The sequence below is a fragment of the Uloborus diversus genome, chromosome 2 (genome assembly GCF_026930045.1).
Source record: "Uloborus diversus isolate 005 chromosome 2, Udiv.v.3.1, whole genome shotgun sequence".
Taxonomy (NCBI): domain Eukaryota; kingdom Metazoa; phylum Arthropoda; class Arachnida; order Araneae; family Uloboridae; genus Uloborus; species Uloborus diversus.
Genome location: NC_072732.1, coordinates 13,467,596 through 13,491,440, shown reverse-complemented (window position 1 = coordinate 13,491,440; position 23,845 = coordinate 13,467,596). Strand labels below are relative to the sequence as shown.

Sequence of the window (23,845 nt, the reverse complement as noted above, 5' to 3'; positions counted from 1 at the left end):
CAATTATATTTCATGTTCTAATTACCTTGGAACAGTGGAACAAATTTTGTCTGATGCAGAAAAATTAAAGGTTTTGGAGATATTTTTAAATAATTTTTGCGAGCATTCTTCAATGTATTTTTTTTTAAATTTTTTCCTTTTTCACATTGCTGGATTTATGCCAAAATATTGATTAAAATTGGAGGAAACTAACAATTAAAAGAGTTAATTTATTAATTTGGTTATAGAACATTGCATTGTCATCGGGTCTGAGGTCGCGTGCCAAATTTCAAAAGAATCCGATCGCAGGAAGTGGGCGAAATTTGAGCTGCAAGATTCCGTTACAAGATACATACATACATACATACATACATACATACAGGTGAAGCTACTAAAAGCGTGTTAATAAAAATCATTAAAATGCTATTAAGATCTTCGATGATTTGAAATAATAATCAATTAGTTTTTAAACAAGAAAATGCGTTATATTTACAACGTCACTGTAGAAAAGGCAAAGTTTAATTTGCAATTTATATATTTTCACCATGAAACCATCGAAGAATATATATAACTCAAAAAGTTAAAAAAAAATACTGTCAACATGTATAATCCCCGGGTTGAATTCGAAAACCATAGAAGTATATACCCTAAAAGTAATTACAAATAAAATAACGGTTTGAAACGTAAATAAAGGAGAAGTAAAATAATTAAAAAATAAAATTTTAATTTTGATTAACTGGAATGTTTTGAAGAGAATAAATACGACTTTGAGTTATGTAATAATTCAAAATAGTTCATTCTGAACTGAAGAAAGCCGACTGTATGCGATTCGGAAACCATGTAACTAGCTCAAAAATAATTACAAATAAAATTATTGTTTAATACATAAACATATGATGTAAAATTGATAAATAAATAAAATAAAAATAAATGTCCAACCTTCGCTCATACTTCCGACGTCTCCCTGACGTCGCAGACAGACAATGACAGCAATGACTACGATGACCAGCACCGTTACTGAAATGATCACTGGCAATAGCACCGTCAAGTTTCGGTAGAAAGGTTGGTTGTCTTGTGGAAGGGAGGGGCTGAAGCCCTTCAGGTTTGGCGCTGGGGAGGAAAAAAATATATATACCATACCATATAAGAAATACTGATCTTCATAAAAAGAAATCTTTTACCGACATGTCGTGAAAAGGTAGATGCACTAAATTTCCGTTTATAAATCGAAATAACTTAAAATTATTTATGCTGAAAACAGGACTGCTTTGGAGATAAAGGCAATTGTTTCCCGGAAAAATTCAGAAAAAAACTTATCTTACTTAATATAAAAATATTTGGGAAAAAAGGGAACTTATGCTTACATCATTAAATAATTATAAAAAAATTGCATTTTTAGATCATTTATTTTAAAAGTTTTAAAAAATTAAAACAAATAATGAACACAGACCTTATTTTACTTATAAAAACTTTTGCAACTGTTTCGGAAATTTAATTGAAAAAAAAAGAAAGAAAAGAAATAGTATTTAAAGTATTGAATATTTAAAATCATAAGTATTTGTGTGTGTGTGTTTTAGAAACTATCATGCTTTTTATAAAATAAATCCAAAGATTATTATTAATTTTTATAATATGGTTTCAAAATCGAAGCAGGAGATAGAGTCATCCAGTCTTAATCTCAATTTACACACTATTATGTAGCAGTTTCTAGGATCGACGCTAATTGCATCTTCAAAATAAAATATAGTTGTTGTGGTCTTTCCGATACCTTGCAATGATGCACATGAGTATCTACATCTTTCCTCAGTTTTTATTTTACTTTGAAGTTTTATTTCTTCTAGTGCCGGTAAAATTTTAATTTAAGGGTTTACAGTAGCTCAAAAATGATGAAACGATCAAAAAATTGTTTATTGCTTATTTCAAAATTAAAAACTATTCTGAACATAGGAAAAAAGTTTCATTGCTTTAGTTCAAATGTTTAAAAAGATATGAGTGGTTTTAGGCCATGCTCGCTACGTGTTCTTATGCAAAAGAAAAACTTTAACCTGCTTTTTCTCGATGATGATATTTTTGTGTTTTCATGTCATTAGAATCAATAAGTATTTTTTTTCTATTAAAGATACAGCTTTAAAGTAATACTTTTTACAATTGGGATAGCATATTTGACAAAACCGTGCATTGGATAAGCATTTTATAAATTACTTAAATGTTTAGAGCATGTTAAACCTTTAAAAACCAATTAAAAAAAAAACATTGATTTTTTACATAATTAATCACAGAAAATTTTCTAATAAACTCATAAGCAAATGAATGCACAGATTTTTAGAGATGATTATACTGATCGTTTAGCAAAAAAAAAAAAAAAAAAAAAAAAAAAAAAATTAATTAGTGCAAAAATAAAAAAGCATTAAAGATTTCAAAAAATTGAGATTTTCTTCAATTTTTTGAATTCTTAAAAAAAGTAGGCAATATTTTTAAATTTTGAAAATAAATTATTGATTAAGAAATAAGTATGCATGTTATAGTTTCAAAGAAATATAAAATTTATAAAAATTGTAAAAAAAATGTTTGAAAGGTACTGACTGTCACCCCTTAAAACAGAGGAAATGAATCGGAACGCAGACAGAAACGACGCCATACATGGATGACTATTTTAACACACCTTGGCAAAGTGTTGTCGACTTCAGTGCCAAAATATGAGCTCGAATCTTGTTTGAGCTAGGCGAAATCGGCAGTTTTTGTCGAGCTTCGAATTGAAAACGTGTTCTTCCACTGGCGAGTTTCTACCAACAGACTCTGTAAAACTGTTTTTACTGCATTGGTTCTCACTAGACTGGAAAGCACGGATTAAAATGCTCTCGGTCTGAGGAAGGCACTTCTGCATTGTACATTTTATTCTTTATATTCATTAATATTTGTTTCGCTTAGTCTGTTTTTAGCCTACGTTCCCAGTAAAAGTCAGAAAAAGAAGAAAAAAACATGAAAGAAGGCTTAATGCATCTTAAAAATGTCGCGAAAAACAAAAAATCAAAAATAAATAAAATAACAAAATAAATATCGAAAAATTTAAAATTAGAAAGTAGGATATTGAAATGGGGAAAAATGTCTGTCGGTCTGTCGATCTGTCGGTCTGTCGGTCCGTCGGTCGGTCGGTCCGTCGGTCTGTCCCCCCCTAATAATTTTTAAATGAATAGTCCGATTCGAACAAACTTTTTTTGTTCGAAAGATCTCGGCGAGGACACCTTATTCCCATATTTCACTTTTTGATTTTTTTTGTTCAATTTTGAACAGTTCAAAAAAACTTAACATTAGCGCCTACGGGGAAACTGAAAGTCAATGTAGATTCCGTACTTGAAGGCGGATTTATTTCAAACAAATTTTGCTGGAAATAGCTCTTGACGCCAAAATCCAGACTCCTACTCCAAAAATTTAGAGGCACCTGACTCCGACTCCAACTCCTGTGCCCGACAATTAATCCGACTCCGACTCCCCGACTTCGACTCTGACTTCGTTGCTTTGGCAAATATTTATACACGGAGGACAAATAACTGACTCCGATTCTTGGATATTCGTCTCCGACTCCCTTATCCCAAAATGAGATTGACTCCGACTCCGACTCCGCAGCTATGGTTTTCACTGTGAAATAATTATTGTTGATATGATTTGTTTTTATTTTCACGCTAAAGTTTTAATTTAAGTATTCAGTTTTCGGCGAATAAAATCGAAGTCATTTATGTTTCTACATAACGATATGCGCAGACGATTTTTTTTTTTGACAATGAAAAGTATTTCTTTAAGTTGACATTTTATTGTTTTTATTTATTTTGGTAAGTGCATTATTTCATTTAAAAAATTATTTTTGGCAACAGGGAAAAAAGAAACGATTTTTTTTTGATATGATGTATTTATTTTAATAAGTTTATTAATTTTAATTATTAGTTTTTCGTTTTGAAAGCTGTTAAAGATTTTTTTTAAGGAAAAAAAGTGTATTAGCTGTTTTTTTTTTTAACGCATTTAATTTTTTTAGATGTGTGAGGAATACTTTATTCCTAGAAATTAGCAAAAATATGTTTGAAACAATTTGCGATTTTAGCTATTTTTGAGAATATTGATCAGGTACTAGAAAGTAGTATGAGTATACGGGAAAGTAGGCTTGTATAGTTCTAGACGGAACTTCATGTTATATTTTTACTTCGTATTTTTTGTTGCAGTTACATAATTCAGACTTTTTTCAGATTTTTTTTCACTTTAGTCAAAAGCTTGAAATGAAAAACAAAAAAGAGAAAGTTCTCTTTGAAAACTTATAAATTTCAGAAGTAAAGCTTCGATGGTGTGTGTGCATGAGTACACTCACCCATTTTTGTCATTCTTCTGTTTTTGTAGTTTTTCTCGCTCATATTATATGCTATCGTTTGTTTTCCCTATGCTTATTTAGCGGATCAATATATACGTAATAGTTTTGATCGCGTAATTTGTAAAGTTGATTTTTTATTTTACGTTTTAATAAAATTTCTAATGATACTTAATGGCTTGTTTTGTTTATTTTACGTTTTTTTTTTTTTTGACGCTTTTGATCTTAGTGAACGGCTGTTTTTAGCCTACTTTCACAGTAAAACTCAGAAAAAGAAGAAAAAAGCATGAAAGAAGGCTTAATGCATCTTAAAAATATCCCGAAAAACAAAAAGAAGTCAAAAATAAATAAAATACTTAGATAAATATTGAAAAATTAAAAATTGGAAAGTAGGGTATTGAGATGGGGGAAAATGTTTGTCGGTCTGTCTGTCTGTACCCCCCTAATAACTTTTGAATGAATAGTCCGATTCGAACACACATTTTTTTGTTAGAAAGATCTCGGCGACGACATCTCATTCCCACAGTTCATTTTTTGATTTGAACAATTTTTCGTTCAATTTTGAACTGTTCAAAAAAACTTAACATTAGCGCCTACGGGGAAATTCAAATCAAAAATAAATCTTGAACTTAGAGGCGAAATGGCTCCAAACAAACTTTGTAGGGAAAAGCTTTTGATGAAAAACAAGTATCAAAAATATCTTTTTGATTTGAACAAGTTTTCGTTCAATTTTGAACAGTTCAAATCTCTTAACATTAGCGCCTACGGGGAAACTGAAAGTCAATATAGATTCCGAACTTAAAGGCGGATTTACTTCAAACAAACTTCGTTGGAAATAGCTCTTGACGACCTACTCCCGACTCCGATTCCGATAATTTTGGCGCTTCTGACTCCGACTCCGACTCCTGTGCTCGCAAATTACTCGGACTCCGATTTCCCGACTTTGAATCTGACTTCGTAGCTATGGCAAAAAATTGCACGGAGGAAAAATGGCTGACTCCGACTCTTGGATATTCGACTCTGACTCCAACTTCTGTATCAAATAATAAGTCCTACTCCGTCTCTGCAAATATTGGAAGACTTGCGGACTTTTTTGGGGAAATGACCGATTTCAACTCCGAGTCTTTGAATTTGAAACTTCAGGCTCTCGAATCTAACTCTTTTGTCCCAAAATCAGTTGGACTCCGACTCTGACTCCACAGCCATGGTTTTTACTGTGAAATAATTGTTTTAAATATCTTTTGAATTTATTTTCAAGTTAAAGTTTTAATTTATGTATTCAGTTTTTGGCGGAGAAATTCGGAGTCCTTTATGTTTCTACATAAAGATATGCGCAGACGATCTTTTTTACGACAATGAAAATTATTTCTTTTTAAGTTGACATTTTATTGTTTTTATTTATTTTTGAAAGTACATTAATTCATTCTTAAAAATTTTTTTGGCAAGAGGGGAAAAACAAATGATTTTTTTTGATATGATTATTTTAATGAGATTTTAGTTTGAATTCTTTTTTTTCCTTTTTGAAAGCGGTTGAAGATTTTTTTTTTGATGGAAAAAATGTATTTAGCTGCTTTGTTTAAAAGGTGCTGCTATTTTATTTGTTCTTTTATTTATTTTTTACGTATCTACTTCTTTAGATGAGCCAGGCATACTTTATTCCTCGAAATCAGCTTAAAATATTAAAAAAATAATATGTTTGAAATAATTTACGATTTTAGCTAATTTTGAGAATACTGATCAGATACTAGAAAGTCGATATTAATATAGGGGAAAGTAGGCTCATTTAGTTCTAGACCGAATTTCTTGTTATTTCAATGGGTTGACATGCAGTTGTTGAATGTCACCAAATAAAAAACCATTCGTTTTAAACAGTAGTAAATTTATTATAGTACCAATGTACCAAAAAAATTGAACCTGTTCATAACAAGATATGCAAGTGATTAGTACAGGGTTTTACTATCAATTACTCCCGGGGATTCGAAGTGTTGTAGTGAAAACTTAGACAAATAGAGCAAAAAAACATTTCAAAGAATACAGAAACAGTTCAAATGTCATTTACACATTTTACTGGTGTTCTATGCGTCAACAGTTGGGCATACGGTGAACATCCATGCGAGAGTCTAGCTTCCAGCCACACTTTACTTAATATGATGCCGTGGGGAGGAAAAGGTAGTTTCTGAAAATTTTTCGTTCTTCATGTTTTTGGCATTTTTACCATCTACTGTGCTTTAGCTTTATTATAGAAGCTTTCTTCTTTCGTTTCTACTGAAAATGAACCCCCCCCCCTCCAAAAAAAAACCGTCGAATTCCAGCATCTCCCTGTAGTTAGTATGGAATCCAAAACGAATTTCTTTAAATATCTCAAAACCTGATTTCTGCATCTTTTTCACCTTCCAACGGAAATTGGGTACTATCAACGTTATTAATCTTTTACTGATAATAAAGCTGAAAGTTTCTCTGTCTGGATGTCTGGATATCCGGAGGATGTCTGTATTTTTGTGACGCGCATAGTGCCTAGACCGTTCGGCGAATTTTTATGAAATTTGGCACAAAATTAATTTGTAGCATGGGGTGTGCACTTCGAAGAGATTTTTCGAAAATTCGATGTGGTTCTTTTTCTATTCCAATTTTAAGAACAAAACTATCATAAGACGGACGAGTAAATTACGAAATTATCATAACGTGGAACCGTAACATGGGCACAAGCCAATTGGCGAGATACGAAATTACCATAACGTGGAACCGTAACATGGGTACAAGCCAATTGACGAAAAAATTCACCATACATTATTTGTAAATAGGCGAACCAAAAGACCTTTTAATTTTTCTATTACGGGAAAAGCCGTGCGGATACAACTAGTAATAGCATATAATATTGCCTCGCATCTTTTCCTGCTGGAGTACGCGAAAGGTCAAGTTTCTCCATCTCCCTTGTCACGTGATTTAGCAGCATTGTGTGAATGAAAAGCAAGGTGATAACGTTGACAGTATGATGTTCGGTACAGTGTGGTGTGAAGCAGAGGAACTGCGTTACCACATTAATGGGAGCCATGAGGGTTCACACATAGAACACTTGTCTTTGTTGTTGTTTCTGATCCCCTTGATCTAGGACCCTAGATTGCCGTTCAACCATGCGAGAAGGTCTTGGAGACTAGGGTTTGTGCTCAATTTCCTAAAACTTTGGCATCCCAAACGAAATCCTAATGCAAGGAATGAGATAAAATATCAGTAAGTAAATTGCGGCCTAGAGCCGAAATTTTTATGACACGTTTAAGGGGGTCCGGGACACATTTAAAAATTTTTTTTTAATTATATACTTTAGAATTTTGAAATTTTTTGCACTGATTCACCATCTATTTAATACTAGTGGCACCCGCACGGCTTCGCCCGTAATAGAAAAATTAAAGGTCTTTTGGTTTGCCTGTATATTTACAAATAATGTATGGTGAATTTTCTCGCCAATTGGCTTGTACCGACGTTACAGTTCCACGTTATGATAATTTCGTATCTCGCCAATTGGCTTGTGCCCATGTTACGGGTCCACGTTATGATAATTTCGTAATTTATGATAGTTTTTTTTCTTAAAATTGGAATAAAAAAAGAACCACATCGAATTTTCGAAAAATTGCTTCGAGGTGCACACCCCCATGCTACAAACTAACTTTGTGCCAAATTTCATGAAAATCGGTCGAACGGTCTAGGCGCTATGCGCGTCACAGACATCCAGACATCGAGACATCCAGACATCCAGACAGAGAGACTTTCAGCTTTATTATTAGTAAAGAAGAAAAGATAAAGAAGAAGCAAAATCATAACATAAATATATTTTTTTTAAATTTAAATTTAATTAGTTTAAAAAAATTGGTTTGCTTTAAATTGCTATAACTCAAAATATTCTTGATCAATTTTCAATTCATTTTAAACAAATTACGCACAAATATTTAAGCTTTAATTTTTATTCGGCGATTTTAAAAATATTGATTCAATAAAAAATAAAAAATATTTGAAGAAAAATTTCGAAATATTCGAAGATACTTTTTTAAAAAAAAATCATAATTTTTGCAGTAAACGTTTTTTTCAAATTCGCCGAATAAAATTAAAGTAAACTGTTTGAAAAAGATATGCTCCAAGTTTCATTACTTTATCTTTATCGGTTCCTGACTTATAAGAGTTTGAATGCAAGAAATCGGGAAAAATTGTATCATGGAGAAAAACGCGTTTAAAGTTTTAAAGTTAAGTACACATTAGTTAGGTGCATGCAACAAAAATAATTATATCTTTCGTTCTATTTAAGATAGAAACAAGATTCAAACGTCCTTTTAAGCAGGAAAAAAGGAGTAATTTTTCACATGATTAAAAAAAAAAAAAAAAAAAAAAATTGCAAAATTTGATGATTTTTGTGTCCCGAACCCTCTTAAACCCAGCTAAAAATAATCTTCAGAAAATCTGCAAAAAAGATTTTTTTAAGTATTTTTCAAGATTTCTGCAGATTTTGTGAAGACAAACAAAATCTGCATTTTGTCTTCAACATAATCTGCAGAAAACCCGCACAAAAAAGTGCTCTTTTTAGTTTTCTCTTAATATTCTGCAGATTTTTTGAAGATAAATTGTCTTCAATTAGATCTACAGAAAATCTACACAAAAAATTCTCTTACAGTTTCCTCTAAATAGTTTGCACGTTTGCAGATATTTTATGGTCATCAAAAAGAAATCTGTATTTCAATTTAAATTATTTTTCAAATTTTTATTACACAGCATAAAAGTTGACTGTTCTATATTTTTTTGAAATATTGAAACTGATATTTTTAGTCTGCATTTCCTCTGCAAGAACATATTTTACAACATTCTCTCATTACATTTTATTTCAATGGATGTGAAACAAAACTGAAGTAACTAGTTTCTTAACAAGAAGAAATTCATTCTCATTCTGTATATAACAATAGTTATTTTTTTTCATTTATTTTCTTTAAAAAATGTAGGTATATGTGGATAAAAGTGTTCGTAAGGTAAAAAAATCATACTAAAAATGGAAAAATTAAAGTTCAAGAGATTAAAAATATTAATTTTTGTCTCCATTAATTGTTCCTACTTCAACATTTTTTCACAATTTAAAATTTGTTTATGTTTTTTTCAGTTTTCAGAAAATTAAACACATTGTTTTTTTTCTAATTTAAATCAGTAACAAATAACTTAAATTTTCCCCCAAGAACTTTGATTTATATTTCAATAAATTAAATTGAAATTTAAAAGCATTTCAACACGTCTGAAACATTTACCTAATAAAAAATATCTGTTTATTGTATTATATAAATATATGACATGAAAATCAATTTTTATATAAGTGCTTGATTCAAATCAAATAAAAGTAAAATTATAATACATATTTTTTTTGTTGAAAACAAAATAATATTGAATAACACAAGTTATTACATTGTTTGAAAGGGCTTTCAAAAATGCCAATTTCAAGAAGGATACGGATATGAACAGAGTCAAATTTGTCTCACTTGGGGAAAAATCTTGAAATTAAATAAGAACAAATATGATTTGAAATAATGTTCTCGAACGGTGCGCCGTTCGAGTACAAACGCACCGAACGCCAAGCCTCTTACCGTCCGCGGAGGCCTCGGCCCGTCCCGCAATATTCGGGTGCCACAGGGCTACGAGAGTAGATGAACCCTCGACCAGGTGACGCGTATTGTTTTTTTGCTCCGTCACGGAAACAAATAATTAGGGAAATTTCAATTTTCATCATTGGAAACCCATGAAAAAATATTGGATTCATGCCCCGGTTCACAAAAAGGTAAGACACTTTAAAATTCAACAATTATTATTTGATTAAATTAACTTTTATTTAATAAGTGTATAGTAGATTAGGGTTAGTTTGAAAATGTTATGCCTAGTCGGAGGTTTTTAATTTTTGAAATTCTTACTTTTTCACCGATTGATCTAAAATTTTGCGCGAACATTTACGTTGTCAATATCTATTAATAAAAAAAATTGTGCTACGATGTCTCAATAATAACCAGCCTAATTAACTTAATTACTTTCCACCACGTGGTCGATTTGGGGGGATTTTGCGAAATTTTTAATTCTTACAAACAGTTCTATTTATTATTTCGTCTTGAAACTTTATACTAATTTTGCAATCATAGCGATGTATTTTTGTGACAAATTTGGTTTGATTATTTAAATTTGCATAAGCTACAAATTAATTAAATTAAATTTTCATTTCGGAGGAGTACTTCAAGTTTTAATTATATGTTTTATTAAACGAACATAAAACTCCATTCTGTAGTGAATTTACTAATTTTTATTAAAGAAATGCCAACTTAAAATTAAAAATATTTTTGGATTTTTAATTCATTAAGTTCATTTGTCATTAGTTGTTATCTACTATTTTTAATTTGCTGGGTACATTTTTTGCAGTTTATCTACAGATTTTCCGCAGAATATTTAAGTATATTTGTAACATGCTTTCTTCACAAAATCTGCAGAAAAAAATCTGCAGAAACAATTTGCAGAAAATTTGAGCATATTTGGAACACGCTTTCTGCAAAAAATCTACAAAAAAAATCTGCAGATTTTCTGTAGAAAGCATGTTCCAAATATGCTTAAATTTTCTGCAAATTTTTTTAAAAGATTTTCTACAGATTTTTTTTTAGCTGGGAAGCTGTGTGTTCAGACTAAAGGCAGGCACTTTGAAAACTTGCAAATATTAGACGACATAATGTTGTCATATTTATTTTGAGACAGGGCCGTAATATTTTCATTAGCATTAAAGTTATAATGCATCATGTGTGTCTAAGTTATAGCTTGGGATCCTGTATAGGACCACAAAATCCCGTAAAGTATTATGAATACTTCTGTACTATAAAAAATAAATACCTTTGTGCTGAAAATTAAAATAAATAGTTTTCCAACGTTTTGAAGCACAAGAGATGCAAATTACTGCAGACACGTGTTTCGGTGTTACAAGGAACGTATTTTTCAATGCAAAGAGGTATGAGCTTCTGGATGAAAAAAGTTTTTTCCCTGATGGAATTATGTAATAAATTTTCTGCTCCAGGCGTCATTTTATCTCTTTTGTTTTGTTTTATTTCTAGTTTTTGGTTTTTATACTATCTCCTGTTCCACCATTTTGCTTTTCTCGGATGACTTTTCATCCAGAAGCTCATACTTCTTTGCATTGAAAAAGGTGTTCCTCGTAACATCGAAACACGTGTCTGCAGTAATTTGCAGTTATTGTGTTTCAAAACGTTGGATAACTGATTTTGTTAACTTCTGTACTAGTAATGTTTTATAGCGGTCACTATTATTTTACGTTCTTTTGTGGGAGAGGTGGAAAGAATAGGATTTCAGAAATAACAAAGGCTGCAGACTTACTCTGCGCAGTGGTTGCGTTGAGCGTCGAGAACCGGTACTCGGCTTCCGTGGTTCCCGCGTCGCTGTGCGCCGATACCCGCATCGTGTACTCCCTGTTGGGGGTGAGGTGTCGGACGTCGAAGAGCGGTTGTCCGGCCTCGACGCGGTCCGCGACCCGCCGGAACTGGCCCGCGGTCCGTAGGGCCACGGAGAAGTAGAGCAGGGGGCAGCCGCCGCTCTGCCAGGCCGAGAGACGCAGAGAGACTGAGGTCGAGTTGACGGACAGGAAGGGCTCCTTCGATGGAGACACGGGAGCTGGAAAGAGACAGAGAGGAAGATATTGTTAAATTTAAAATCTATAAGTCACATTAAAATACCTCAACATACTTCTGTGCAATATCTCTACATAGTATAAAATGAAGTCACCAAAAAGCGTCTGTTTGTTTGAACTCGCAAAACTCGAGAACTACCCGGCCGATTACACTGAAATTTTCACAGTTTGTTCCTTTAAGTCCTGAGAAGGTTTGCAGACCAGTTGGAATAAAATTCGATGAATAGTTCTTTTTTCATTCCAATTTACGTCCAATTTTCACATAAAGTCTCAAATATGGGGGTGAAAAATTACTTGCATATATTAATATTACATATCGTTGGAAAGGATAGAATTTTCTGCGTTCTACGCAATTTGTTCCAATGCTCTAACTTGATTATGGCAAGAGTTATTTGCGTTTTTAGCTCGAATTTTTTTAGGCTTAGCTGAAATTTAGGCACTATTTTCTTCATTAAATAAATCAATAAAAAGTGAAGGAATTGTCTCACAGCTTTGTTTTTGACGCCATTGGAAAAAGCGACCTTTTTTACTCCAGATCTAACTCGACCTATGGTCGAAAAAATAAGCTTTTATCTCGAAAGGAAAAAAAGTTACAAGCCTTTTTAAATCCATCAAGTTAAGAAATCTCTATTCCATTCAAATTGTGAACCATTTTCTTTCGCATTTTATTTCCTTAAACTTATTTTATTTTGTGTTTCCATGGTTACGCATTTTAAATCCATCTTTCAGGATTTAATTTCTTAAAAGTATTTTAATATCTGTCGTCATTGTTTGGAAGTGAAATCATGCTTTTTTTATCTATTTTTTACGCCTGATTGTTGTATATAAGTCACTTGACACAATTTTTATTTTCAAGGTAGACCGGGCAAAGCCGGGCAACGCAGTTAGTATTTTTTAAAATTCAGAGAGTTTGAAAATAAAAGGTTGCCAGCCATTCAAAGTAGGAGATCCAAGCTGTCCCAAGGTTGGTCCCCCCACCCTATTGCACCTTGGGCCCCATCCTGTTGTACTGTGGGAAAGTCTTCATGATTCAAGAAACAGCAATAGACTTGAACCAATTTTGCACTAAAAACATTCAAAAAACACTTTTTTCATGGTAATTAATTAAATTATGAATAATGAAATGAGGAATTATTATCCAGCATAAAATGTGTTTAAAATAATACATACTATTAGAACGTTGTTCCATGTTTCTAAACATATCTTAATTATTAATAGCCATGCATATGTTGAACCTTGGAACGTGTCCTAAGGTACAATATGTTTGGCTGTGTAACTGTGCATATTACTTTTTGTTTCTATATGATTACTTTGCTGTAGGGGAGAGTGTTGTACCTTTGGACGTTTGTTCTTTTGGACATTGCTAACTTCTAAGAATCTATTTTTAGCAGCCATGTTTTTGTGATTTCTAATAATAACATTCACCAGTAATAAATGTTTCTATAGTAAAAATCAACATCAAATGAGTAAAATTCACGATTTTGTGAAAGAATTTTTTTTATAACTCCAAAGTAAATATTTTCTTTATTTTTATTTCATTTTCTGTTTTTGTATTTGCAGAACTATTCAACTGAATTTAATTTTGTTGTAAAAGAGAAGAACTTTAAAGATTTTGGTTATAAGAAAATAATGGTAGTGCATCTAGATTGACTACCATTCTGGTTTTTTAGCCTACTTTCCCAGTAAAAGTCAGAAAAAGAAGAAAAAAGCATGAAAGAAGGCTTAATGCATCTTAAAAATATCGTGAAAAACAAAAAAAGTCAAAAATAAATAAAATAATTAAATAAATATTGAAAAATTAAAAATTGGAAAGTAGGGTATTGAGATGGGGAAAAATGTCTGTCGGTCTGTCTGTCTGTCGGTCTGTCTGTCGGTCTGTCTGTCTGTCCCCCCCTAATAACTTTTGAATGAATAGTCCGATTCGAACAAACTTTTTTTTGTTCGAAAGATCTCGGCGAGGACACCTCATTCCCATATTTCACTTTTTGATTTGAACTATTTTTTGTTCAATTTTAAACAGTTCAAAAAAACTTAACATTCGCGCCTACGGGGAAATTCAAAGCAATTCCGAACTGTGAGGCGAATTTGCTTCAAACAAACTTTGTAGGAAAAAGCTTTTGATAAAAAACTTGTATATAAGATATCTTTTTGATTTGAACAATTTTCCGTTCAATTTTGAACAGTTCAAATCCCTTAACATTAGCGCCTACGGGGAAACTGAAAGTCAATGTAGATTCCGTACTTGAAGGCGGATTTACTTCAAACAAACTTTGTTGGAAGTAGCTCTTGACGACCTACTCCCGACTCCGAGAATTTAGGGGGACCTGACACCGACTCTGACTCCTGTTCCCGACAATTAATCGGACTCCGACTCCCCGACTTCGACTCTGACTTCGTAGCTTTGGCAAACATTTATACACGGAGGACAAATGACTGACTCCGATTCTTGGATATTCGACTCCGACTCTTTTATCCCAAAATGAGATTGACTCCGACTCCGACTCCGCTGCTGTGGTTTTAACTGTGAAATAATTATTGTTGATATGATTTGTTTTTATTTTCACGCTAAAGTTTTAATTTAGGTATTTAGTTTTCGGTGAATAAACTCGAAAAATATGCGCAGACGATTTTTTTTTTTTTTTTGACAATGAAAATTATTTCTTTAAGTTGACATTTTATTGTTTTTTTTTATTTTGGTAAGTGCATTAATTCGTTTAAAAAATTATTTTCGGCAACAGGGGAAAAAGAAACGATTTTTTTTATATGATGTATTTATTTTAATGAACTTATTATTATTTTTTCGTTTTGAAAGCTGTTAAAAAAAATTTTTAATGGAAAGAAGTGTATTAGCTGCTTTGTTTAAAAGGTGCTGCTATTTTATTTGTTCGTTTTTTTGAAGAAAAGTAAGGAATATTTTATTCCTAGAAATCAGCTTAAAATATTAAAAAAAATATGATTGAAAACATTTGCGATTTTAGTTATTTTTGAGAATATTGATCAGGTACTAGAAAGTAGTATGGGTATACGGGAAAGTAGGCTCGTCTAGTTCTAGACGGAACTTCTTGTCTTAAACCACGTGGTGATTGTACTTGGGACAGCAAACATATTGTACCTTAGGACACGTTCCAAGGTACAACATATGCATGGTTCTTAATAATTAAGATATGTTTAGGAACATGGAATAATGTTCTAATCTTATGTAGTCTTTTAAACACATTTTATGTTTTTATGTTGGATAATAATTCATTATTCATAATTCATTATTCATGATTTAATTAATTACCATGAAAAAAGTAATTTTTAAATGTTTTTTGGTGCAAAATTGGTTCAAGTATATGGCTGTTTCCTGAATCACGAAGACTTTCCCACAGTACAACAGGATGTGTCCCAAGGTACAATAGGGTGCTGTACCTTGGGATTGCTTGAAACTTTTACTTTAAATGGCTGGCAATATTTTATTTTCAAAATGTCTAAATTAAAAACATATATATATATATTGCATAGAAGTATGTCGGGGTATTTTAATGTGACTTTTAGATTTTAAATTTGATTCAAATAATTGAAGTTAAAAATTAAAAATGAAAAGTGTCCCAATGTACAACACTCTCCCCTAATCTTGCTAAATTTGGCACCTTTTCCGTTAATTTTTATTCAAAATTGCCATACTTTATGAAGCTTTTGTTGGGGAAAGCTTAACCTGATAGCCAGGTTAGATTTGCTCCGATTATAGTCAAGCTTAATGGGTATTGTTAACATTGAAATTGACCGCGTGAGAAATTGAAGAGGCATCGCCAAGTTGGCATCATATTTTTCTACTTTGTTTAGCTGCCAAATTTGGCGACTTTCGAATCTTACAGATGTTTTCAGAAGTCTAGAAGTCATTTAGTGCAAGAAAACTCTAATATTTTCCAATCGAAAGGTACAAACAGGAATTGCTTTGATTTCCAGAGTTAACTGTCAGTTAACTGTGAAGGAGTGTAAAGCATTGTTCTTGTTGGTTCTTTGGAATGCCTTAGGGCTGTGGTTTTGTCATTGAGGCATGGGAGCTGATCGATAGGACCCAACTCGTTGGGTTTTTTGTTTCTACAAATGAAATGGAATGGAAATGGCCAAGAAATTTGCACTCGTCATATTATGACTGGTGATTTTTTAGAATAGGTTATACGATGCATGTCCATGAAAAAAGAAATTGTGATTAGGATGCGGTAATAAAGATAAAGATTTTATATATATCATAAAAATTATTTACATCGTATAAGGTTATGTATTTTTATTTCTTATCAATCTTAAATGATGGGAATCAGTAATCCAGAAATGTTGCATTCAGATGAAGTTTTTGCTTTTTAAGTTCATCTGTATAAGTGTTTGTTCCTAAAAAAAGGTAATTTTACACAAAAAAGCTTTTTTTTTTCCAATGAAAAGTCTGCTTGAGTTACGACCCGAAAAACGAAAAATAAAAGAATAAAATCAAACCGCAGACGATTTGTAACTATGACAACGAAAATTTTGCCCTCTAAATAAGTATCTAAAATAACCGTCGTCATGGTAATCTGAAAAACCAGAGCAACATCAACTTTGGTCCAGTGGAGATAATAAGTACGCAATTTATAATAGCTAAAAAAAATAAAATAAATAAATAAATAAAAAATTAATTTGAATTTTGTCATCTTGAATTCTAATTATGTTTTTCGCAATCACGAGTGTGTGTGTGTGTGTGTGTGTGTGTGTATGTAGGCGTGTGTGTTTATGTGTGTGTGGGGGGTATGTGTGTTTGTGTGTAGGGGGTATGTGTATGTGTGTGTAGGCATGTGTGTTTATGTCTGTGTGCAGCTATGAGTGTATGGATAGTTGTGTGTATGAGTGTTTGTGTGTGGGGGGGGGGGAATGTGTATGTGTGTGTAGGCATATGTGTTTGTGTCTGTGTGCAGGCATAAGTGTGTGGGTAGTTGTGTGTATGTGAGTGTGTAGGTGTGTGTGTGTATGTGAGTGTGTAGGTGTGTGTGTGTTTGTGTATGTCTGTAGATGTATGTGTGTGTAGGTGTATATATGTATATGTGTGTAGGTGCGTGTATGTATGCGAGTAAGTGTAGGATAGTGACGAAACCGGGAGACGGTTTTCGCTAGAGGTGCAGCATCGTGAGGAGCCGATCGACGGTGATGCTGTGGAGGGTGCTGGTGGGAAAAATCAAAGGAACGTCAAAAACAGTCAAATGAAAGCAATAAGCAACCGTGATTGATCAATAGAAATAAAATAAGTAAATAAAAATAAAAGGGATACTTTTTTTTTCATATTTTATCAGGACTTGCAAAAATTAAGGGAGAACTATTAGGTTCTAAAAAAAAACACATCATAAATATTATACTTTGTATTTTGGCTTAAACACTTAGGAGCAAAGAGCACTTAATACTGATATCAAACCGTATTTCCTCATCATAACGAACGAAACATTTTAGAGACATTGATCTTGTCTCGAAATAATTACTTTCGCTTTACAAATTGTAAAATTTGTTGTTTTAGAACCACATGCACGTATAAATGTAAAATACCGAAGGATCCGAAAGTGCAAATGGTATTGTTAAATTATTTTAGAACCACATACTGGTGCATTGTTAAATTATATTAGAACCACATACTGGTGTAAATGTAAAATACCGAATGATCTGAAAGTACAAATGGTATTGTTAAATTATTTTAGAACCACATACTGGTGTAAATGTAAAATAGCGAATGATCTGAAAGTGCAAATGGTATTGTTAAATTATTTTAGAACCACATACTGGTGTAAATGTAAAATATCGAATGATCTGAAAGCGCAAATGTTATTGTTAAATTATTTTAGAACCACATACTGGTGTAAATGTAAAATAGCGAATGATCTGAAAGTGCAAATGGTATTGTTAAATTATTTTAGAACCACATACTGGTGTAAATGTAAAATATCGAATGATCTGAAAGCGCAAATGTTATTGTTAAATTATTTTAGAACCACATACTGGTGTAAATGTAAAATATCGAATGATCTGAAAGCGCAAATGTTATTGTTAAATTATTTTAGAACCACATACTGGTGTAAATGTAAAATATCGAATGATCTGAAAGCGCAAATGTTATTGTTAAATTATTTTAGAACCACATACTGGTGTAAATGTAAAATATCGAATGATCTGAAAGCGCAAATGTTATTGTTAAATTATTTTAGAACCACATACTGGTGTAAATGTAAAATACCGAATGATCTTGGGAAATCTGACGAAGGAAAGTGAAAACGTTGACATTTTCTCCTTACCTGCTCCCTTTGTTCTTGCAGTAATGATTTCACTGGGTTCACCAGTGCCTAAACTGTTGGTGGCGGTCATATACAGCCTGTACCCAGTACCACATTTGAGGCCGTCTAACGTATACTGATTTCCACTAGTGCTGATCTTTTCTTCCATCCATCCTTCCATCCCGGAATCTGTTTTGTAGTACAAGACGTATTCTGCAAAGTTAAAGAAGAAAAAGATGCACAATTGGATATATTGTACTGCACTGAGAAAAAGTAAATTTGAGATTGATTGAGAGTTAAAGATTTGAAGATGAATGTAATTTTTAAAGAAAATGCGGTTTTATCACAACTGCATCAATGCAATGTTCCGAACTGCTTACCGTTCAAAAGAACGGTCGTTCATTTTCTGAGTGAACGAACGGATCCGTTCATTTCAAAAATTCGTTCTTTTTGACCCGTTCCTTCATGAACGAAACATCCCTAGTTTTTAACCCACAGCCTGTTCGCAGCTATCACAAGAAAACAATTTTGGAGCAGCCTTTTCTCAAACCAAATTTTTTCCTGTTTCTTTCGTCCAAAAAAAAAAAAAAAAAAAAAAAAAAACAGTGGTGATTAAATTATGCAGGCTTCTTTTCGCGGTTGTACTAAAAAAAAAAAAAAAAAAAAAAGTTTTTAAAAGTGCAGTTTTTTTTTTTTTTTTGTAATTTCTCCAAACGTTTAGAAAATTCTGGTAGCAATGCAGTTTGCAACGAGGGGTAGAAGTACAAATATTATCAGAGCAGTTTAAATTTTTATCCATATGTACTAATAATTTTTTATCTGGGGACAGTACCGTGCCCCCAGATAAAGAACTAGATGTTATTTTTTTTTAAATCAACACATTTTATATTTATAATAGTTCTTCCGATTTTTTACATACCTCTAATTCCTGTGTCATCTTGTGGGCGGTCCCACGTCACTGTCAGCGATGATGACGTCACTGACCGTAAAGATAAAAGAGGAGACGTGGGAGGGGCTAGAAAAAGAAACTCAATTAGTCAATAATCAGTTCAAAAAAAAAAAAAAAAAAAAAAAAAACCTCAAAATTTTTTAAAACTTCCAAGTATTTATTTGGCCTAACTAAATACTGTTTATAATGTAAAAACACCACCTTATAAGACCATAGGACTTAAAGTAATCTCCAGTCATTAATATTGCATTATTCAGATGGCGTACATACATTTGACATAAAAAGTCCACCAAGTTTTTTTAATCACTAAATATATTGAAAAGGACGAGGCATGCAATATTGAATCTTTTTAAAACTCTAAAAAAATAAAAACTTTCATTTAAATACAGGGTCATTCCATAGAAATGTCAACCTCAACCTCAGAAATTTTTTTTCCACAAAGCCTTAACTGTGACCTATCATTTTATTCAACATACTTTCTAGTATATAAATCCAGTAACAGTTTGCAAAAATTTCCTTCGGCGTTTTTCTTCTGGCTCTAAACGTGCGAGGTTGTAGAAAAGTCTTAGCATGTGCAAAAAACATGCGTCTACGTTTTCTTGTGTAATGTAAAAATTTTTGCAAATTTTTAAAAGAACTATGTTTATTCTAAATTATTAGATGTTGACCCAATAAAATTGACTGTTCTTTCTGCATACATTATAACATAAGTATTTCAATTAGTTTGGTTATTTCGCTGAAAATATTTACGTTACGTTAGTCACGAAAATGTACTATTTTCTGCTTAAAAACGAAACCAGATGATTGAACCAGACAGCACTTTTTATTTTCTTACATCAGTGTCATATCTACTTAAAAAGTGCAAAATATTTATTTTAGTATTAGTAGATATAAAATAATTAGTGTGACTAACGGAACATTTGAGCTGTGACTAACGTAACAGCTTGCATGTGACTAACGTAACATTTTAAAAATAACTGCTAATATTTCAATCTTATTTAATTTAATGTGCATTTTCATGAACAGTTTTGAATATGTAGGCATTCTATATTGATTAAAAATTTAATGGGTGAAAAATATCAGTAATATTACATTGTAGATCTTCTGTTTACTTAGAAAAATACTTTTTAAAAGTCTTTAAAAAGATAATTCCAATTTAAAGAATTATTAAAAAAAAATCTGAGTAAAGCAAAATGAGTACTTTGCTGAATGTGCATTCAACACAAGAATCCAAGCTTAAAAATTAAGATAATGGAAACACAGTCTTAACAAAGGAGAACGTCTCTATTTTTTAGAAATACATCTCCACCTATTAAAATGAAGTAATGGCTGCTCGTTGGAAAACATTTGAAGATGTTACATGATACAGTGACAATAAGCGCTGCTGCCATATATTTCAGAAAATGCAAGAATGATCATTTAGAAATTCAAGCATTTGCGGTGATATCTGGAATTAAAATGCATTCTGAAAAAACGTTCGAATATTTTTTTTTTCAATATTACATTTTAATTCAAAAGGATGCACAACACTATTCGTTCGATGATTCAGTAAACTCTTAAAATTAATATGCCATTGAAAAGTACTAGGAGTTTCTTATGTCGATAACTAGTATATCTGCAGAATACAAGAATTCGATGAAACTACATTTGAGCCCGCTTAATGGAATAGGCAATTTGCCAAGAAAATTTATTCTAATAAACGGGATATTCCATTATCCGGGATAAAAATAACGCACATCAACGGTGTAGTACATTGGAACTTTATTACATTAAGCGGGATATTCTATTATCCGATATTCCATTAAGCGGGCGCGACTGTATCAACTTGCATAAGGTTAATTTTTAAAAAGAGAGATATTTAAGATTTAATTAGCCCTAAATGATGTTATTCAGTTTGTAAAAGCAGTTTTTTTTATTTGTTTACCTTTTTTTTTGCACATTCAAATTGAGTTAATTGAACTGAATCCTTCCATTCAATTTCTTACACTAATATAGAAAAAAAGTAAAAAAAGAACCATAATGCAACTCAAAGAAGTTTCCTAAAAAGTGTAAAAGTAATATAAGAGCAAGAGATTAATTACAAAAGGTTTTTTATATGCATTCATTGCTTGTTATTCGATGGTTACGTTAGTCACACACAGTTTTTCGTAAAAGTACCATTAAGGGCCAAAAAAGCTTCATCTGTAATAAATCTGTAGTACATTTTAAAAAATAGATTGTTTACCTCTTACAAATATATCGGCCAAGTTAAATGCCTGCGTAAGTTTCAGAAAAATTTGCCTCGTAACATAAGCAATGTTTCTCAGGGTTGCAAAAATGCTACGTTAGTCACGATGCCTTTTTTGGTGAAAAAACACCTGCCAGCGCTTATTTTGCTTCAAATTCTTGGTAGAAATGTAAAATAGTCACCTTGTACATTTTATATCTTAATATTAAACCAAAACACATTTTTACTCCCGGTGTAAGTAAAAAGAGTTTGAAAATCTGCTGCGAATGTTACGTTAGTCACTATGGAATGACCCTACACTCTATTAAAAACAAAAAGAAAAGAAAAATCGACTCACCAAGAAGTAGTAGTCAGAATGAAACGAAATTTTACTCATGGGATGGCAACATTGATAATGGAATGTGATTACAAAACGAAAGCGAAAAGATGGTTTAGTACTCAGTAAGTTATCGCCCCATAGCCAGTGCTAAGGCAAAAAATACATGAGATACACCGCCAGTTCAGTCAATTCCAGCCGAGGAGTGCAGTTTCGTGCTTATTATCACTCATCAACCCGGCATAGGAGTGAATGAGCTGGAGGTGGAAAACCTCTTAAGGAAGCCTAGAGTGCCAAACAAACAGGTAGCTAATACATAATTAGCTCCACCTCCAGCTCACTCCTAGTCACTCCTATGCCGGGCTGATGAATGCTAATAAGCACGAAACTCCAGTCCTCGGCTGGAATTGACTGAGCTGGCGGTGTATATCATGTATTTCTGCCTTAGCCCCTCCTATAGGGCGTGTAACTTACTGAATATACCTGCCTTGCCCTCAATATTCGAACTGAACCGAACCATTGCTTCGGTCACTCCTCTGGTCTGCGCTAATTCTATATTAGCTACCAGTTTGTTTGGCACTCTTGGCTTCCTTAAGAGGTTTTCCACTTCCAGCTCAGTCACTCCTATGCCGGGCTGATGAGTGCTAAAAAGTACGAAACTGCACTCCTCGGCTGGAATTGACTGAGCTGGCGGTGTATTTCATGATGGTTTATTAGTTGAAAAATCTCAAATGAGTGGGGGTCCAAGAAACACCTTGTAGAAACACCTCCAGCGTGAATGTACGAGGCAATACAGTCGAGCATTGAGGCATAGCACTCACGTATGTAGTCCGATGTCTTCACCTACCACAGTTACTACAAATGCGCCACTAATGCGATGAAACTCATCAGCTGTCCAATTTACCACCTCAAGTAATCCCAGATATGCTCAATTTGTGACGAATGAGGGCATCTCGCAGGCTGAGAAGTTGATAATGAGGAGCATTCACACGAATTCACGACATCTCTTGTTTAAGAGACACACAAACGCACAATGCTTACGTTCGACGAGCATGACCAGTAGCGACCGGCTAGTTAATCAAGTGACAGTTAATGATCACGTGCTCCAATCAACCAATCAACTGCTTAGAATGGTAACCGATGCGGTAACCGGTTGATCATAGAACTCTGCGGTTAGTAACCGGTTACTTATCGGTCGACCGGTGAGGTTCGTCGAACGCAAGGAATGTGTAAAACACCCAGAACAGTTTTTAACTCACCAAGAATTTTGCCGTTGCCATGGTAACACTCGCGCGCGGCCAAACGATAATTATAATATACAGCCTAGATTCTCGTGGTAATTAAATTCAAGGATGAACTAAAGCTAGATAAGAATTGAAAATTTTAGTAGTATTCCAGTTCAGAACAATATCAGTTTAAACATTAACTGCAGAAAACTCATTCACATTTAATGAAACAAGCTCCATTGCGTTGTTAGGCGGAACCTTTGATCATACTTTTCTCCAATTCGATTTCGTTCGAAAATCTCCAGTCGTTGCGATAGTAGTAATCAAGTTTAAACCATTTTGAGAGACATAATGGCTACAGATGCTATCATCGGTTCTTCAAATTGATCAGTTGATACATTTAACATAATATTGAATACATTTGAGTGCGACGTTTTGAGTTTTCGGATGAAATATTCAAAGACTTGATGTCTTTTACGCTCGTTTTTGGGAAATTCACTGAATCTGAACAGCTATGGCAATAGTAGGAAAAGCAAATAGATTGATTATATTAATGTTTAATAAGTATTATACAGTTACTGATATACTAATTGATACTGAATGCTTGCTCTTAATTTGTGTTAGAAATTCTCAATATTTTTAACAAAGGATGAACAATGTTTCCTTTTGTTCGATGGACCCTAAATATTAGGTGTACGGTTGTACTGGCATTTAAAATCGTTCACATGGAAAAGTTCGTCAAAAAAGTTTGTATGGAACTAAACGAGCCTACTTTTTTGTCTATCAACTTAGATTTGGTAACAGCAGTCGTATCTCTCTCTCTCTCTTAATTGTCATA

The 23,845-nt window shown here is 32.7% G+C and overlaps 1 protein-coding gene across 1 annotated transcript in view; it reads right to left on the bottom strand.

Annotated features, from left to right (window-relative positions):
• Positions 1-23,845, bottom strand: part of LOC129217817 (cell adhesion molecule Dscam2-like) — a 234,892-nt gene that overhangs the window by 9,806 nt on the left and 201,241 nt on the right. Inside the window, exons 20-23 of the mRNA XM_054852155.1 lie at positions 19,209-19,304; positions 18,311-18,502; positions 11,714-12,007; positions 919-1,089 (exon numbers count right to left, since the gene is read on the bottom strand). Of these exons, the coding sequence (XP_054708130.1) occupies positions 919-1,089; positions 11,714-12,007; positions 18,311-18,502; positions 19,209-19,304 (753 nt within the window). The remainder of the gene's footprint in view (positions 1-918; positions 1,090-11,713; positions 12,008-18,310; positions 18,503-19,208; positions 19,305-23,845) is intronic.